Source organism: Gopherus flavomarginatus, chromosome 1 (assembly GCF_025201925.1).
Source record: "Gopherus flavomarginatus isolate rGopFla2 chromosome 1, rGopFla2.mat.asm, whole genome shotgun sequence".
Classification (NCBI taxonomy): Eukaryota; Metazoa; Chordata; order Testudines; family Testudinidae; genus Gopherus; species Gopherus flavomarginatus.
In genome coordinates this window covers 365,689,593-365,709,791 of record NC_066617.1, presented here as the reverse complement: position 1 = coordinate 365,709,791, position 20,199 = coordinate 365,689,593, and the positions used below count along the sequence as shown (strand labels likewise).

The 20,199-nt window shown below is 42.7% G+C and overlaps 1 protein-coding gene across 1 annotated transcript in view; it reads right to left on the bottom strand.

Moving 5' to 3' along the window:
• Positions 1-20,199, bottom strand: part of CLPB (caseinolytic mitochondrial matrix peptidase chaperone subunit B) — a 136,332-nt gene that overhangs the window by 56,508 nt on the left and 59,625 nt on the right. The window contains exon 6 of the mRNA XM_050921381.1: positions 1,016-1,113. Coding sequence (XP_050777338.1) covers positions 1,016-1,113 — 98 coding nt within the window. The remainder of the gene's footprint in view (positions 1-1,015; positions 1,114-20,199) is intronic.

The window sequence follows — 20,199 nt, the reverse complement described above, 5'->3', positions numbered from 1 at the left end:
ACTGATACTTACCCACTGCACAGGGGGGTTGTTAGGCTTAATGTACTCGGTGACTTGAGATTCTGGGAAGAACAGCACTCCAGAAGGCAAATCATTATTACTACTTCATAATGATGTCATTACTATTTTAATAAATATTTGTACCTAATAACTTTAAATGCTGTTTAATACTGGCGTCAGTTCTCCCTATCTAATGACCAGGAGCTTTATCATTACAAGGAAGAGAAGGAGGATGGAGGAGATCCAAGTTCAATTCTCTGCTCTGCCAGACTCATCTGTATGACCTTGGGTAAGTAACTTAGCCTCTCTGTGTCTCCATTCCCCATATATAAAATGGACATAATGGCACTGCAAGCATCCCCCACTTCAGGCCTATTCACTTCCTGGACCCTTTACTGCAACTGCTGCTATCAGTTACTGCAATTGTGGGTTTTTTTCCTCCCCTTTACAAACACATCCTTGTGCAGTATGTATGACTCTACCGTATCAAGGGAGAAAATGACTCTGGGAGAGGTTAGGTGAATGGCCCAAGGCCATTCCAGAAGTTAAGACCGATGCTCAGGAGTTCCCAGATCCCAGTTCTGAGACTCCACCGCTAGGTGAGATCACATACAAGGATCTGTCTTGAACTCACAAATCCCAGGCATTTCAGAAGAGAAGACGGAGACAGCAATCTGATTTTACCATACTCTGCCTGGAGGCTACTGGGGTAAGCAGACAACAGGTGATCTTATTTGTGGTGTGCAGCTCAACGATAAGCCACGGAAAGCAACACAAGGGGCAGAACAGGTGGCCACAGATATATCTGAAGATAATTCTAACACTTTTGAGTTATACATCATATAACTTTAAGTCATTTCTGAAGATACTCTGCATGTCATTCCAGAGACACTGAAAGGATCAGAGATGTAACCATGCTAAGATATCCTTCCAGAAGGCGCGTAGGACAGGCTGGAACAGGCCCTCTCTGTTGAAGCCTGAAGAGGAAATAGTAAGTCACCTGAATCAGACTCACCTTTGTTTCCGATGCTTTCAGAAGTTTCATGACTTCCCCGTCACGGGCATAATCCAGTGGTGTGTGCCCCATTTCATTCCTCTGCAGAGGGCTGGCACCTGATTGCAGGGGGAAAAGGAGGGATCAGAGTTCAAACATCGGGCAGAATAAACATGAAGCACAACTTGTGACTCCCACGCTCCCCAGTGTCCTCTTCTAACCTTTTCTCTGAGGGGTATTCAGATCAGAAAGGGACAATGTACAACCAGCACACGTAAGGATGTCATGGGAACAACAAAAGGAGAGTGTCACTGTAACAATCCGCTTGGCAGGGAAAAGCTGTTGTGATGATGAAAGCACACGGAGTGCCCGACACAAAACACAGCTTCGTAAAAGCACCAGCTACTGGGCCTATGGCAGCTCCATGGAACCACTGCAGCTTCAATTGGACATGGTATTCTTTACTTCCTGGTCTGAACTGTTGTCTAGGATTGTTTAACAGCTGCTGCCTTCTCCCACAGAAGTGACTGCATTTCAGCAGTGGTTCTTCTTCATCGGGGCAACTAATCTCTTTGTGAGTTACAAAAACAGTCAGAGAGACTCCGATAGGCACCCTCATGAGAAAAGCTCTACATACAATGTCCTAACACTGAGAAAGCTTCCCACCGCCCCATCACCATCTGAACCAGACTGAACTAGGGATAGCAAAAAGGTCAGATCAACTGATCCCCAGGGCCTTGGTGGCATGGAGGGCAAAATATGGGTCACTAGCTATGGTGGTCCAAGTTAGAATTGGCAGATGTAATAAGGATATCTAGGGAAGTAGTCAACGACACAAGTATCAGAGACCTCAGCATATCCTAGCATTTCACGATATACTTGAGAAGGCAGAGATACATCTCAAGGCCACATACCACATGTATTGCAGCCTGCTGTCTCCAACCAGAGAACAAGGGCTACGAAAATATCCAATTTGCCTGTAACTCAAAGTTCTGAGGCTCTACCCAGCAAGCTTGAATGAACTAGCCAGTCAATATCTTCTGAAATGAGAGTGGCCTGTGAAACCGTGACAAGCAGAGGCGTTGTGTGGATAAAGCACAGAGGGCCTGGAACAAGGGATCCCAGAGTTCTACTCAGTGGCTCTGACGACAACTCACTGTCTGTTCGCCCATCTGTAAAATGGGAATAACATTTACAGGGGTACCTGGGAGGGGCGGACCGTAAATATCTGTACAGTGCTAAGAAAAAATCCAAAGCATCAAAGCAGTATTATGCCATCCCCTCAACCAGACCAAGCTTTTATAAACATTGCCCTTCTTTCCCTCCCACTAGTCTACATGGGTTATTTGGAAGAGCAAACTCAGAAACGATCACTCAGTTGCTTCAGTTAACATATACTGATGAGGCTCTATTTTTGCCTCTACAATGTAGTCTGCTGCACAAAGCACACTATCCGCACTCAGGAACAGTGAGCAGTAATCATATTAAACTGAAGAGCTGTCACTGAGAGGGCTCTTTGCTATCACGAGCTGGAGAGATTAGCCATTTTTAAGCGCTGGCATCGGGGATCTATATTTGCTTACAGAATGAAAAATGTGCTCCATAAACATTCGACACAGAGTAATTTCTATTGCAAGCCTTGTCATTGCACATAAAGAATATGACTAGGACAGGTGAGATTGTATACTGCCTGGGCTGGCCACTCAATGTCTTTTAAAGAGACAGTGGCCCCAAAATGCACCTGCAGCCCTGATGTTTTTAAAAACGCCTTCAGTTTGTGCTAGTCTGGATAGGGAGTCGGGAAAAGTTTTATGGGCTCTCCAAATGAAGACATCCTGGAGGCCAGGTCTGCTTTCATTTCAGGAAGGCTGAGGGTTTCTTTTTGCCCTGGATCTATCAATAATGGCTATCCAATATTGGCCTAATCCCCCTGTTAATGGCTTTGATGACTTGACTAATTGCCGCAATAATTGATAGAACCTGACTCATACAACTGGTCGATTTCACCTCAATAAAATATTATGCTTTAATAAATAACAGTGTCACTCCGTTTGCTAATAGAACACAAAAGTGGCTCCTAGTTCATAAGGGCCCTGGCCTGACCTTCCTTCGCCTTCCCCCCTCCTGCCCCCCTCTCTCCTCACAAGCCAAGCAGCTGGTCCAGAGAGCAGAGCTTTTGGACAGAGCAGTCTTGGCAATCTATTGTGTGCACCCTGAGAGAGCTCCAACCTTTAGATCCTTAATAGTAGGCAATTTGTCACCTCCCACTAGCTGTCTCTAGCTGGGGATCAACACCTGGGCAACACCCCAGGCTGTGCAAGGCACCCACCTCCCCCTTCCCCTGTTCATATTAGTAGGCTCAAGCTTATAATATTTGATAAATAGCATGCTAGTTCACTCCTAGCATCAGTGCAGCAACGAGGCACCGGAGCAGCTGCATAAGGTCACTCATTGGGGAAATATGTTTCTGTCAGTGGTATTGAAAAAAGTTTAGTGGAGTGACAGGTCTCAATTTTTCAAATTTTATTAACTCCATCCTCTTAACAATTTGTCTTGAATTCCTTCAGATTCCAGATAACTGTCAATAGGGCCCAGGATGGGTGAGTATTGGCACTGCACATAATTATGCTGTTTTATTCAGTGGCAAGTTTTTAATAACTCCTAGTGGGGGGAAAATGCCACATGAAAAGGACAATCCTATACAAAGAATGTAGGAGAGACTGAAGCTTTCCCAAGCTTCCCGCAAAGATAGGGGTGGGCAGGGGTTGGGGCAGATAAGGATCCTTAGTGGTGATTTTATTGTTACTTTCTTGTCTAAGTCTCAAGCTGCTGAGATGGGACCCCAGCAACATGCCTGAGCATAGGTACCAATGCCTACGGTCCATTACCAGCTCTGCCAGACTCCAGGTAAGACCTTGGGGCAAGTCATTTCTGTTTCTCTCTCAATACCTCAGTTTCTTCTGTACAATGGGGACAATACTTCAGCACCTCAGAGTGGTGTTATGAGGGGCTCAAACAACACTGATGGGGTATATGTACATCAGTAGGTAATTACTTTTCTGCCAGAGGTAGACAGAGGAGAATAAATCGCATTAGTTGGAACCTGGCACACAGTATAATCGGATGTTCTGCAAACCATCATACAGACTGCAGTTCTACCAACGGACCTAGTCCAGACCTCCTTTCCCTGTTCTAGTCCTGACCCTCTCTTTCGTAGATCACTATTCTTTGGTGTCCGTGACATAGACGAATTCTCTGTTGGGAATCATCACGAGACCATCACTGTCCTGGTGCTGTCAGTGAGAGCTGCTGTTTGCAAAGAAGCCTGAGTAGAATAATTAAAATTCAGGGGAGCCACCCAAATGAGACACCCACTAATCCTCCTTTCCTTTGTTCATGCACTGACTGAAGGCATCACAGGACGATAATGATAACTACTGAAACCCACACAACTGTCAGCAGAGCCGCTGTGGTACAAACAGAACAATCATCTTCACCAGCTGGCAAAGGCTTTTAATTTTCATTTGTATAATGTAAACTCCAAGGTAAAAACCAGACTGACAGAAGCAGAGTCACTCATTTCACAGTCAGGACTTCCTGCTATTGTGCAGGTGAGTTGGAAGTACAAGGAGCTCTGCCCCCGCCCACCCAGGTGCCACTTCTCCAGGGCTATTTAGCCAGATTCTCCTTGGGGAGGGAAGTCCCTACTCCTGACGATTGCCCAGAGCATTAGCTGTCTGAAATCGGGAAGGGAGAGGTAGCTTCACCATGAATGGCTAGGCATACAGCAGGGTGCACACTGCTCCCTCTCTGCACGGCTGGTGCAGCTCACAGTCTGGTGTGTGCTGCCGGGTGTCTTTCTCCTACGGATCCAACCCACAGCACAGCTTGCAGGCACTGCATCTCAGCATGCTTGATGCAATTCAGGGCAGAATTCTGTTCTAAGAGAGCAAGGTTTTGCAGGGTCAGGTCCACGGTTTCTTTCGGGCAAACACAGTTCTCTTATTCCACACAGAACTGGGGAAACCTAAACCTATAAAGATGTATGCTGTTGGGGATGCCCAAGAAAGACACACTGAATGCCAGCTCCTCAGACCTGACAGACACTGAAACTAATTACATGCACTGCCCACACACTCAGGTGTGCTAAAACCAATTTGCCACTACAGTTACTTCTCTCCAAGGCCTTGTTTTGAGCACCAAAATAGCCCAGAATTCACCAGGAGATAGCAGCCCGTATTACTTGCTGGGGATTACACAATGTCATCAGCCATCAGCTTTGACAAGCAGTGACATTATTATTGCTCTACATGGCTAGTTAAAGTAATATACAAAGACTTCTGTCCTCCTGAGTCCTCAGTGATTGAATTAGCATGCTCACCCTTTTTTCCAGTAAAATAAACCTGGTTTTAAATCAATAAGGCACAAATCTTTCACAGGTAGCTTTTAACACAGTATTAACATTAAACAGCTCTTGCTGCCCTAAAGTAGCCACTACAGACCCGTAATCCTATCAAATTTGAGGTGTTTTGGCTTTTTTTGAAAGATAAAAGGAACACATCATGGCCAGATCCTCAGCTGGAGTAAACTGCTGTAGCTCCATTTATTTATTCCTGCTAAGAGTCTGGCCTTCTTTCTTCATGTGATGCTTCCAGCAGCTTGGATTTCACTGGGTACACTTCACTTCAAAGGTTTTTTTCTCCTGCTGATGATAGCTCATCTCAATTGATTGGCCTCTTACAGCTGGTATGGGTACTTCCACCTTTTCATGTTCTCTGTATGTATAAATATCTTCTGTCTGTGTGTTCCATTCTATGCATCTGAAAAAGTGAGCTGTAGCCCACAAAAGCTTATGCTGAAATAAATTTGTTAGTCTCTAAGGTGCCACAAGTACTCCTGTTCTTTTTGCGGATACAGACTAACACGGCTGCTACTCTGAAAACTGGGTACACACACACACCCCAGGAGATGTTCATATCCCATCAAGGGAAGATATGGGGTAAAATTTTCAAGAGTGCCAGAGTGATTTAGGACCCGTAGGAACATTTGAATATTACACTCTAGATCTTTTAGAACCCATCCCTGCTTGTCCTTCACTTAGGCAAAACTCCTGTAGATGTCCATGGGTATTTTTCCACACTTAGGATTCACAGGATTGACCCCTCTCAGTGTATTTACATATCAAGGCAAATTCTGCCCTCAGTTGCACCCAGAAAAACACCAACTTCCATAGGATTACACACAAACATCAATGAGGGCAGAATGTGAACCAAAGACCAGTGTCTTCTCTCCCCTACACCTCGTTTTGGCTGTTTCTTCATAAACCAGTTCCAACCCCACATTTTGATTTGACAATAAGGGCTTGACCCTCAGCCGTTACTCAAGGATAAATCTCCCATTGAAGTCAGTGGGAGCTCATCGAGTAAGGGATGAAGGAGAAAGCCCCAAGGCTCTGACATGATTTATACAAGTCCTCATGTCAGGGCATGAGAGAAACCCTGACATTTCTCTTAAACCATCTTTCCAAAGACCCTTCCAAGGAAGCATGAACCGCAGAAGGAAGAAATACTGGAGGTGAACCATTGGCTGCAAGACTAGCTAAATGTTTTGGTTTTGTGGCACACTGGGCCACATTTCAGTCAGAGAGGGTGCTATATAAACAGGAAGGCCTGAATCTCACGGGTAGAGGACTGAATTTCTCTTCTGGAGACTAGCTAGAGCAGTCAGGAAGGCGTCAAACTAGAAATGCAAGGGGAAGATGCTAAGAAGGCAAATGTGGTATAAACTCAAACTCAGCCATGTTATGAACAAATTAAATCAATGCAACAAAGAATCCAAAAAGACGACTTTTTTTTTTCAATGATTTATATACCAGTGCCAGGAGTCTGGGTAGCGAGTAAGAGGAATTAGAAATTCTCATTGACGGGAAGAAATTTGATACAATTGGCCATTCTAAAATCTGGTGGGACAATCTGCTTGATCCAAATGTTAAAATCATGGGTTATAATCTGTTCAGGGAGGATGAGGGGAATAGTGGCACTCAACATTAAAGACATTAATACCTGTTTTGGAGTTATTGATAATTCAGAAGTGCAGTGTGCTGAATGCACATGGATCAATGAGCTAAGAAGGGAGGGAGTACTGCTGGGGGTCTATACAGAAGTACTGAATCAAACCAGGATGAGTTATTCCTTCTATACTTCTCTGTTTTGTGTGGAAAACCAAACTGTGTAGTTATGAGGGACTTGAATTTGGGAGACATATGCTGGAGGTCTCATGCAGCCACTAGTAACACATCATTAGAGCTTCTAGGAATTATAGATGATAATCTTCTAATGCAAAAAGGTATTGCACCAAATACAATATAACTCTGTTTTAGACCTTATTATGATGGATATAGATGAATTAATCATTGGACTGGAAATTAGTGGTTGCCTAGTGACAAGTGATCATGATCAGATTACATTCCATATGGGTTAACAGAAGACAGGTCCAACCAGCAATACATGTACACTTTGTGTTTCCAAAGGACTAATTTCCTGCAATTAAAAACGCTGAGGAAATTCATGAGCAAAATTGATTGGAAGGAAAAAATTAGACAGAAAAATTAAAATGAAATTTGGGAGTTCTTTAAGAAGAAATATTAAATGACCAAAAAGCCAAGATTCCACAATCAAGAAAGAAGACAACTTTGCCTAAAAGCCCATCCTGATTCATTGGTGAAGAAAAAACAGCAGTTAGAAACACAAAAGCAACATATAACAAATGCAAAGCGGGGAAAATAGATAGCAAGTGATACAAATTAGAAGTTAAGAGCAGAAAATTGATAAAGGAAGCTCAAGCCATCAGGGAAAAATCCACAGCTGGCAGGGCTAAGGACAATAGAAAGAAGTTTTCTTTAAGTAGATTAGGTACATTTTGCCTAATAGCCATTGAAGGCCCTATCCTCCATGAACTTATCTAGTTCTTTTCTGAATGCTGTTATACTTCTGGCCTTCACAACATCCCCTGGCAATGAGTTCCACAGGTTAACTGTGCATTGTGTGAAGAAGTACTTCCTTATGTTTGTTTTAAATCTGCTGCCTATTAATTTCACTGGGTAACCCCTTATTCTTGTGTCATGTGAAGGGGTAAATAACCCTTCCTTCTTCACTTTCTCCACGCCATTCATTATTTTATACACCTAGATCATATCATCCACCCCTCCCCATCGTCTCTTCTCCAAGATGAACAGTCCCACAATCTTTTTAATATCTCCTCACATGGAAGCTGTTCCATACTCTTGATCATTTTTGTTGCAGTTCCCTGTCCCTTTTCCAATTCTAAAATACTTTTTTTGAGATGGGGCGACCAGAACAGCAAGTAGTACTCAAGATGTGGGCATATCACAGATTTATATAGTGGCATTATGATATTTTATGTCTTATTGTCTATTCCTTTCCTAATGGTTTCTAACAATTAGCTTTTTTGACTGCTGCCACACATTCAGCAGATGTTTTCCAAAAATGATCCATGATGACTCCAAGATCTCTTTCTTGAGTGGCCCTAGCTAGTTTCAACCCCATCAGTTTCTACGTATAGATGGGATTATGTTTTTCAATGTGCACTTCTTTGCATTTATCAGCACTGAATTTTAACTGTCATTTTGTTATACAGTCACACAGTTTTGTGACATCCCTTTGTAAATCTTTGCAGTCAGCTTTGGACTTAACTATCTTGAGTAATTCTGTATTGTCTGCAAATTTTGACACCTTACCGTTTACCCCCTTTTCCAGATCACGTATGAATATGTTGAACAGCACTGGTCCCAGCACAGATCCCTGGGGGACATCAATATTTACCTCTCTGTTGTGAAAACTGACCATTTATTCCTACCCTTTGTTTCCCATCTTTTAACCGATCCATAAGAGGATCTTCACTTTTATCTTATGATTCTCTACTTTTCTTAAGAGCCTTTGGTAAGGAACCTTATCAAAGGCTTTCTGAAAATTCAATTACATTATATCCACTGGATCACCCATGTTTGCTGAGCCCCTTAAAGAATTTTAATAATGTGGTGAGGCATGTTTTCCCTTTACAAAAGCTATATTCACTCTTCCCCAGCATATCATGTTCATCTACATATCTGATAATTCTGTTCTTTACTATAATTTCAACCAATTTGACTAGCACTGAAGTTAGGGTTACTAGCTTGCAATTGCGAGGATCACTTCCAAAGCATTTTTTAAAAGTCAGCATCACATGTACTATCCTCCAGTCATCTGATACAGAGGCTGACTAAGCAATAGCTTACATGCCACAGTTAGTAGTTCTGCAGTTTCATATTTGAGTTCCTTCAGAACTCTCGGGTGACTGCCATCTGGTCTTGGTGACTTATTACTGTTTAATTTATCAATTTGTTCCAAAAGCTCCTCTAACAACACCTCAATCTGGGACCATTCCTCAGATTTATCACCTAAAAAGAATGGCTCAGTTTTGGGAATCTCCCTCACATCCTCTGCAGTGAAGACCAGTGCAAAGAATTCATGTAGCTTCTGTGCAACAGCCTCATCTTCCTTGAGCGCTCTTTTAGCTCCTTGACTGTCCTGTGGCCCCACTGATTGTTTGGTAGGCTTCTTGCTTCCGATATACTTTAAAAAATCGTTGTTAGTTTTTGAGATTCCTCCTATTTGCTCTTCAAATTCTTTTTGGCCTACCTAATTATACTTTTACATTTGACCTGCCAGAGTTTACGCTGTTTTCTACTTTTCTCAGTAGGATTTGACTTCCAATTTTTAAAGGACACCTTTTTGTCTCTAACTGCCTTTTTCATTCTGTTGTTTGGCCATGGTGGAGTTTTCATGGTCCTCTTACTGTTTTTTTTTATTTTTATTGAGGGGATGCATATAGTTTGAGTTTCTATTATTCTGTTTTAAAAAGTTTCCACACAGCTTGCAGGCATTTCACTCTTGTGATGATCCTTCTAATTTCCATCTAACTAGCTTCCTAATTTTTGTCAAAGAGCTCAATCTGTAGGGTTTATCAAAAGGCTTAAGAGGTGACTTGATTACAGTCTGCAAGTACCTTTATGGGGAGAAAATACCTGGTTTGAAAGAGCTATTTAACCTAGCAAAGAAGGACAAAACAAAAACCTGAAGCCAGCCAAATCCAGATTAGATATTACACACACATTTTTAATGGATGTGGTGCATTCACCATCTCTTGATGTCTTCAGACGAGGACCAGATGCCTCTCTGGATGACATGCTTTAGCCAAACAAAAGTTTTACTTTAGCAGAACAAGTTGTTGGGCTCATTGCAGAGCTAACAGGGTGAAATTTAATGGCCTGTGATATAACGGACGTTAGACTGGATGATCTACCAGTTCCTTTCTGGGTTTAAACACCGAATTTATGAAAGCAGGAAGAGAATCTTTGGGGCTAAACCTGGGACTGCGTAGGGTTTTTACTGTGATCATCACCTGCATGTGTGATTATTCTTCCCCAATGTTTTTAGGAACACCTTTCATTTTTTAAATAGGTACTATCAGGTTAAAAGTCCTATTTAGTACAGAGTCTGATTAAGGTGGCACTTTATTCAATTGCAGGAGAAGAGCAGCATTATGAAAGGCTCTGTTTAGAAATAATTTAAAAATCATTCTAACCTTTGACTTCCACCTCCTCAGGTTATTAAAACTGAAACAAATCTGATTTTTACATCATTTGTGCTATGGTAGTGCTCATCCCCATTGTGCTAGGCACAAACTCATCCATAGTTAGAAATCATCCCTGCTCAGAAGAGCTTGCACTGTACATAGACAAGACAGACAAAGGTGCGGAAAAGGGAACAGAAAGGAGAAATTAATTGTTCAAGGTCACATAGCAGGTCTATATCAGAACTGGGAACAGAGGCTTCCAGGTCTTCCGAGTCCCAGTCCCTTCCTTGCTCTGTCCACATGCTTATTGTATTTAATTTACCTTGGCCACTGAAACTAGAGAGGGCTGGACTCCAGTTATACACTGGTTGATTAGTTACACAGTACTGCAGTGCTAAAGTTCTAAACTACAGGAGATTGTTTTAAATTTAAAAAATTAACAAAAATTCTTTCATCTTTTAAAAAATTCTTCCTACTGCACCAATGGCTACAGTATCTCAGTACGCTTCATTAAGGGTGAAATTCCACCCTATGCTGTTTTGAGGGCATAAGCAGCACCTAACTATTGCATGAGCCTTGTGCTGGTCTCCTGCATAAGCGTTTTTTTCTCAGATGTTCCTCGGAGAAAAATTTGGTCCCATAGCCATAATTTTGCATCAATTCTGCCAGAAAAAGAGTTAAATCTTTCCACTCCATTCTTAGTTTGCTACTATGCTCCTTATTGATGACTGTCTTAGCTATTGCTAAGCCTTTCTGTGTCTCCATTACCACGGACCAGCCTGCTCAGAGACTGGCTTTGCATCTCAAGCTAGTCCTGCATTTGTTTTTTTCATTTGATTTTTTCAAACATAATATATGCTGGACACCTGCCTATATATTTTCACTATCGCATAAAACGTTTTTACCAAAATATACAATTAAGTACCAGGTTCTGCTCTCAGTTATGCTGGTGTAAATTGAGGGACTAACTTGCCTTCGATGGAGTTACTCTTGGTTTACAGCATTGTAACTCAGACTGGAATTTGGCCCTAACTGTTAAGAGAAAATTATTCCACTGGATTATTTGACAAGAATTCTCTCTTGAACTATCCCAAACAACGGACATATTCTGTAAACGGGTAAGCATGTAAGAAAAAAAACAACCTTCTAATCACAGTGCAATATTTTGGAACCTTTGGTCTCGTATAACTGAAGACAGATCGTATTCAAATGGTGCCAGTATTATAAGAGTTAAGCAAACTGGCACTTTACACACACCTATCAAATATAAAGCATGCATGCAGCTCATTGCAGAACACACCTGTCAAATATGAAGCACGCACATAGTTGATACCAGATATTATGTGGGCACAGAAGGAAAACTCCTCAAGACACAGTACATGTGCCTCAACATTACCCACTTCTTAAACATTTGACTGATTTGGGACTGCCATCAGATACATTCGCTCGCCAGGATGTATCAGATGGGAGAGTTGTAGTTACCCCTTGATGGACCATTATAATCCTGGCTTCGTACTTTTGGCTTGGAAAAGTCTTTGCTGCTTGTGTCCTGGTGTTTCAGGAGTGTTTGCTCAGTCACATTTCTCGCGCTGGTATAATTCCATTAGAACATCTCTATTCATATTGTTTTATAAGTGCCTCATTTCTAGAGGGAACAAAACCACTTTTAACCTTGATCTTAAGGTACCAACGTGAAAAGGGAAACTAAAGAATAATACTCTCTCTCTTCATATATTCTCTCTCTCCATAAATATATATAACTATTAAATGCCTTACAAATGGTTATGTCAGTGCAAGGCTTTGTGTCCAGAAAGACTTCAAAAGGGATCTATTTGTCCCCCATCCTGTGGGGAAACTATTCTTAAAAGCTTTGACATGGACATAAATGTGCTTGTGCTCACACACTTATTACACTCGCCATGGTGGGACATTAGAAGCCTCAGTGCAATGATATGATTGGATTTTAAATCCCAGTCTCCGAGGATTTTAATTACTGGTCTGGGGCTGCTGGGAGTGGAACTCACTGCCTTTGGACAGAGGGGGTCGATACGCTGGCCCACAACATATTGAGCCATGACGCCTGCAGACACTATTGTGCTATTTAATCATCTTTTGCAAAATTTACAGTGTAACAGAAGGAATCAATACTGAATTTATCACATTCTCTTGTAAATATGAGCAGAGAGTTTAAGACACTCTTAACACAGCAAAAGGCCTGGGACAAATGTGCCTTAGCAGCGCAATGACATCCCTGTTTGTTAAGTGTAAGCCATGTGTGGAGCAACATAAAGAGCTGGGCAACCTAGCATGGCACGTGGGGGGCTCTCAGGAACCCCTGATCTTTGTCCTCCCGCTGCCACCCTGGAGTCTGGCAGGGGCTCGGAAGGCTGTAGAGACAGTGCACTCATTCTTGGGGAGGGGTTGGGTGAATGTACCTAGAACTGCTCAACAACATCCCCTTCTGACAATGATGGGTTGGGCTCAAGGAACTGTAACGGTGATAAGAACATAAGAACGGCCAGACTGGGTCAGACCACAGGTCCATCTAGCCCAGTATCCTGTCTTCCGACAATGGCCAGTGCCAGGTGCCGTAGAGAGAATGAATAGAACAGGTAATCATCAAGTGATCCATCCCGTCACCCATTCCCAGCTTCTGGCAAACAGAGGCTAGGGACATCATCACTGCTCGTCCTGGCTAATAGACATTGATGGACCTACCTTCCATGAATTTATCTAGTTATTTTTTGAACCCTGTTACAGTCTTGGCCTTCACAACATCCTCTGGCAAAGAGTTCTGCTGGTCGACTGTGCGCTGTGTGAAGAAATACTTCCTTTTGTTTGTTTTAAACCTGCTGCCTATTAATTTCATTTGGTGACCCCTAGTTCTTGTTTTATAAGAAGGAATAAATAAAAAACGGTTACTCACCTTCTTGTGACAGTTCTTCAAGATGTGTTGCTCATGTCCAATCCAATTAGGTATGAGTGTGCCACGCGCACAGTTCACTGGAAGGTTTTTCCCATAGCAGCACTCGTCGGATCAGCTCTGATGCCTGGGAAAAATCCCTACCCCTACACACAGTCCTTCTCTCAGACATGACTGAAAAGTGTACCGAGGCAGACCCCTGGGACTGGTGGTAAGCCCACAGGGTTGAGAAGGGCCATTGGGTCGACATGTAAGCCAGTACCTGCCATTGTGGTGGTCACGGTACCGGGGGAAAAGTTTGGCTCATCCTTGCTGACTGGGAGTGCCAGCGACTATGGTGTCAGCTTCTCCAGGACATATATGAGTCAGTGTCTGATGTGGACTCCGATGAGTCCGTGCTTGGGGACCATGGTGGTGCCGTGCCTGTCAGTGCCGGGGATCGATGCCAGGGTGATATAGATCGTTGCCAAGTCATAGCCAGCTTGCTCCTGGACTTCACCGGTGGCCTCTGAGTCATTTGGGAACTCGGGATTGGTGCCGTGACACTGTGGTCGGGGGATTGTGGGCCTGTCAGTGTTATCAGGTCCCGCGCCGTCTCATAAGTTTTGTGTGTGGAAGGGAGGTCCAAATCCTCCATCTGGATCTCCTCCGGTGGCACCGGACTCAACGGTCCCTCCCGTGCGCCCGGAGTCGATGGTGCCGGCTATTGAGCTGGAGGGGAGGTGCAGTCTCCCACCGGTCTCCCTCCTTTCAGTTCACGTTCCCGTGCACGGGAAGGGGAGCGCCCTCTATCGGTCTTCCTGTGCTGCTTTTTCAGGACAGCAGACTGTGAGAGGTGCCAAGATTGATCCTGCGCCGTGTTTGGTGCCAGGGAATGACAGTGCCAAGGGTCTCTGACCCCAGAGTCCTTCCTCAGCACCTCCCAGACCGAAGCAGGCGTGCTGCGCATCAACGGTGAGGAGCCCGGTGCCGCGTCCATGGGGCTCAACTCAGACTGAGGGCGGAGAGCTGCTTCCATTAGCAGCAACTTTAGTCTTTGATTCCTCTACTTCTTTGTGCGGGGGTGAAAGCGCCAACAAATCCTGCACCTGTCCGCCTGATGGGACTCCCCCAAGCACTTCAGACAAGCTGAGTGCGGGTCGCCCTTGGGCATAGGCTTCTTGCAAACCCCACACGGCTTAAATCCCTCGGTTCGAGACATGGCCTAGGAGAGGGACGGGGAAATGGGGGAGGGAAACACCCTCCAGTACCCCAAGTCCAGTTATCTAACTAACTACAACAGTTTTTGAAACTATCCTTAACTATTTACAGAAAATACACTAGGATCGCTTATTGAAGATGAGAGACGCAACGCTCCGACGACTGCCACTGACAGTAAGAAGGAACTGGAGAGGCGGCTGGGTGGCAGGGCCCTATATGTAGTGCTATGAAGGTGCGGCTCCAGAGCTGATCCGACAGGTGCTGCTAGGGGAAAAACGTTCTGGTAAACTGTGCACATGGCGTGCTCACACCTAACTGGAATAGATATGAGCAAGCACTCAAAGAACATTTCCTTATTTACATTCTCCACACCTGTTATGATTTTATAGACCTCTGTCATATCCTCCCCTTGGTCGTTTCTTTTCCAAGCTGAACAGTCCCAGTCTTATTAATCTCTCCTCGTACATAAGCTACTCATTTTTGTTGCCCTTTTCCGAACCTTTTCCAATTCCAATATATCTTTTTTGAGATGGGGCGACCACATCTGCACGCAGTATTCAAGGTGTGGGCGTATCATGGATTTATAGAGGCAATATGATATCTTCTGTCTTATTATCTATCCCTTTTTAATGATTCTCAATATTCTGTTTGCTTTTTTGACTGCCGCTGCACACTGAGTGGATGTTTTCAGAGAACTATCCACAGTGACTCCACAATCTCTCTCTTGAGTGGTAACAGCTAATTTAGACCCCATTATTTTATATGTATAGTTGGGATTATGTTTTCCAATGTACATTACTTTGCATTTATCAACATTTAATTTCATCTGCCATTTTGTTGCCTAGTCACCCAGTTTTGAGAGATCCTTTTGTAGCTCTTCACAGTCTGCCCGAGTCTTAACTATCTTGAGCAGTTTTGTATCATCTGCAAATTTTGCCACCTCCCTGTTTACCCCTTTTTCTAGCTCATTTATGAATATGATTTGTTCATGCCTCCTTAGCTGGGAGGAGGGTGCCTGGGACAAAGGGTTTTGAGAGTAGTGAGGGGAGAAAGGGAAGCTTTCAGAGCTGTATAAGGAATGGAGAGGCTCTTCCCTGAAGGAGCTCTTATTTAGATTGTAAGCTTTTTGTGTCTGGGAACATTTCCTCAAGTGTGTGTGCGCGTGCACAGAGCAACTGGCATAATGGGGTCCAGATGTGCTGGAGGCCTCTAAGTGCTACTCTAATACAAACTACTACTAATAATAATTTTTAAGTTATGTTTAGATTTTTTGCACACTGTAAGCAGAATATGGCCTTGTGTCACTAGGAAAAAACATGCATCCGACGAAGTGGGCATTCATGCACCAAAGCTTATGCTTCAATACATTTGTTAGTCTATAAGGTGCCACAGGACTCTTTGCCGCTTTTAGGGAAAAAAAGGTGTGTTCATACCTCGACTTAGCTAACATGAGGTAAAACCCTAGTGAAAACAAGGCAGCTTGTAGTTTTCACACTAACTAGCAGGTCAAGTTAAAGACTATGGGTGAGCTGAAGACAAGGTCCAATCACGTCTGGCTCCCTTCAGGAGATCACAGACATACACTCATTCGTGGCAGGCATTTCTAAAATGAAAGCCACGGAAGAATCTAACCTGGCTCATAGATGGCTTGCCGCCCATTGCTGTTATTGTACACACAAACGTCACCTCTCTTCCCCTGTGACTGGGTTAAGAGGAGAGGTGGAAAAAGCTGCCATAGCAGCTACAGAGAAATCCCACAAATAATTTCTATAGCTGGTGTGGGAGTTCTTGAAACAAACCGCTCACCAACTTGAATTTCTGTGGCTTTCCCGCCTTTTAACTCCCCACTTAAAATATTTTAAAACCACGGGCCTAGTTTGGCTCTTTCTTATCCTGGTGTAACACCACTGATTACAAGACCCATGCTGATTTACAACAGAATACTACGATCTGAATCTTGTGGCTGCGAGATGACTGTATTTCCGAGGATATGCTCGTCCCCTCCAGCAACAGTCCACTGCTGTCAGCTACTGCCTAAACAGTGCCCCATCTAGGATACAACTCCTGGAAAAAATTCTTGGTCAAACAGAAGTTTAAGATGATTTGATTGCAGTGTATAAGTATCTACATGGGGAACAAATATCTGACAATGGGCTCTTCAATCAAACAAACAAACAAACAAAGGCAGAACACGATCCAATGGCTGGAAGTTGAAGCTAGACAAATTCAGAATGGAAATAAAACACCAATTTTTAACAGTGAGAGTAATTAATCATTGGGCCAACTTACCAAGGGTTGTGGTGGATTCTCCATGCTGGAAATTTTTAAATAAAGATTGGTTGTTTTTCTAAAAAGATATGCTGTAGTTCAAAGGAGAATTATTTTGGGGATGTTCTTTACCCTGTGTTATATAGGAGGTCAGACTAGATGATCACAACAGTCCCTTCTGGTCTTAAAATCTAGGAATCTTCTTATTAAGCTGACTTCAGATGTAGGAAAACAGCTATAATTATATCCTGGAATTTTTCTGATCATACCACAAGCCATTCTGGTTTCATGATGTCAAAAGAACCATACCATGTAACTGTAGCCCTGTAATTCACTTACCTATCATTTATTCTATATCCGATATTAGTAATTATAATGTACCAAACAAGTAAATGCCAAGTACTACCAATAAATGTATGATACTAAATTTACTGCATATGGAGTTCTGTGGTCTAGGTTCATGTGCCACTATAAATGGCCTTTCCTATATTTTTTGAATTACAGATGTGTGTGTATTGAGATGGTTACAGCTTAAGCATGGTGTGAGCGGAATCGGGCACCAAATCTGCATGAGTGTTACTGATACTGCCAACAGTCATTCAAAGAGGTAACATGTCAGAGGGAGTGTGGTTAGAGCAACACTCTGGTTACAGCAAAGGATTGAGATAGGAAACCTGGGTCCTATTCCCATCTCTGCCAGTGACGTCACGTATTGGCCTGAGGCCGGTTATTCGGATTCTCTATGCCTCCGAGATTTTAAATCCCAGTCTAACTGATTTTAATACTGGTCTGAAATGGGGACTAGTGCCAGGGATCAGATTCAGTGCAATGCACACATCAGTGATTCTGAACAGGAGATAAACAGCACACAGAAGCCACATAAATGCCATGGCAGGTGTTAATTATTGTGAATAGTATGCAGAGAACTGGTGTAAATTGCCATTTACTGTCAAATATCTCCTATGTGAGAATCATAGAATCGTAGGACTGGAAGGGACCTCTAGTCCAGTCCCCTGCACTCATGGTAGGTCTAAGTATTACCCAGACCAGGCAACCTTTCATAAGTGGTGTGCCGAGTCTTCACTTATTCATTCTAATTTAAGGTTTCGTGTGCCGGTAATACATTTTAATGTTTTTAGAAGGTCTCTTTCTATAAGTCTATAGTATATAACTAAATTATTGTTATATGTAAAGTAAATAAGGTTTTTTAAAATGTTTAAGAAGCTTCATTTAAAATTAAATTAAAATGCAGATCCCCCTGGACCGGTGGCCAGGACCCGTGCAGTATGAGTGCCACTGAAAATCAGCTCGCGTGCCACCTTTGACACGTGTGCCATAGGTTGCCTATCTCTAATCTAGACCATCCCTAACAGGTGTTTGTCTAAACTGCTCTTCAAAATCTCCAGTGACAGAGATCCACAACCTCTCTAGGCAACTGATTCCAGCGCTTAACCATGCTGACAGTTAGGAATTTTTTCCTAATGTCCAACTTAAACCTTCCTTGCTGGAATTTAAGCCCATTGCTTCTTGTCCTATCCTCAGAGGTTAAAGAGAACAATTTTTCTCTCTCCTCCTTGTAACAACCTTTTATGTACTTGAAAACTGTTATGTCATAAGAACATACTCTCAAGTCTTCTCTTCTCCAGACTAAACAAATCCAATGCTTTCAATCTTCCCTCATAGGTCATGTTTTCTAGATCTTTAATAATTTTTGTTGTTCTTTTCTGGACTTTCTCTAATTTGCCCACATCTTTCCTGAAATGTGGTGCCCAGAACTGGACACAATACTCCAGCTGAGGCCTAATCAGTGCAGAATAGAGTGGAAGAATTACTTCTTATGTCTTGCTTACAACACACCGGCTAATACATCCCAGAAGGATGTTTGCCTTTTTTGCAACAATGTTACACTGTTGACTCATATTTAACTTGTGATCCACTATGATCCCCAGATCCCTTTCCACAGTACTCCTTCCTAAGCAGTTATTTCCCGTTTTGTATGCGTGCAACTGATTGTTCCTTCCTAAGTGGAGCACTTTGCATTTCTCCCTATTGAATTTCATCCTATTTCCTTCAGATCATTTCTCCAGTTTGTCCAGGTGATTTTGAATTTTAACCCTATCCTTTAAAGCACTTGCAACCCCTCCCAGCTTGGTATGGTCCGCAAACTTTATAAGTGTACTTTCTACACCATTATCTAAATCATTGATCAAGATATTGAACAGAACCAGGCCCAGAACCGATCCCAGTAGGACCCCCTTAATATACCCTTCCAGCTTGATTTGCGAACCACTGATAACTAATCTCTGAGAATAGTTTTCCAATCAGTTATGCACCCACTGTATAGTAGTTTGGGGTGACCAGATGTCTCATTTTTATAGGGACAATCCTGATATTTCGGGCTTTTTCTTATATAGGTGCCTATGACCTCCCCCTGCTATCCCAATTTTTCACACTTTCTATCTGGTCACCCTATAGTAGCTCCATCTAGGTTGTATTTCCCTAGTTTGTTTATAAGAAGGTAATATGAGACAGCCTTACTAAAGTCAAGATATACTACATCTACCACTTCCTCCTATCTACAAGGTTTGTTACCCTGTTAAAGAAAGCTATTAGATTGCTTTGGCATGATTTGCTCTTGACAAATCCATGTTGACTATTACTTATCTTATTATCTTCTAGGTGTTTGCAAATTGATTGCTTAATTATTTGCTCCAATATTTTTCCAGGTACATAAGTTAAACTGACTGGTCTGTAATTCCCTGGGTTGTCCTTATTTCCCTTTTTATAGATGTGCAATATATTTGCCCTTTTCCAGTTCTCTGGAATCTCTCGCATCTTTCATGACTTTTCAAAGATAATTGTTAATGGCTCAGATATCTCCTTAGCCAGCACCTTAAGTATTCTAGGATGTATTTCATCAGGCTCTGGTGACTTGAAGACATCTAACTTGTGTAAGTATTTTTTTAACTTGTTCTTTCCCTATTTTAGCCTCTGATCCTACCTCATTTTCACTGGCATTCACTATGTTAGACATCCAGTTGCTACTAACCTTTGATGAAAACTGAAACCAAAAAGTCATTTAGCACTTCTGTCATTTTCGCATTTTCTGTTATTGTTTTTTCTCCTCACTGAGTAATGGTCCTACCCTGTCCTTTGTCTTCCTCTTGCTTCTAATGTATTT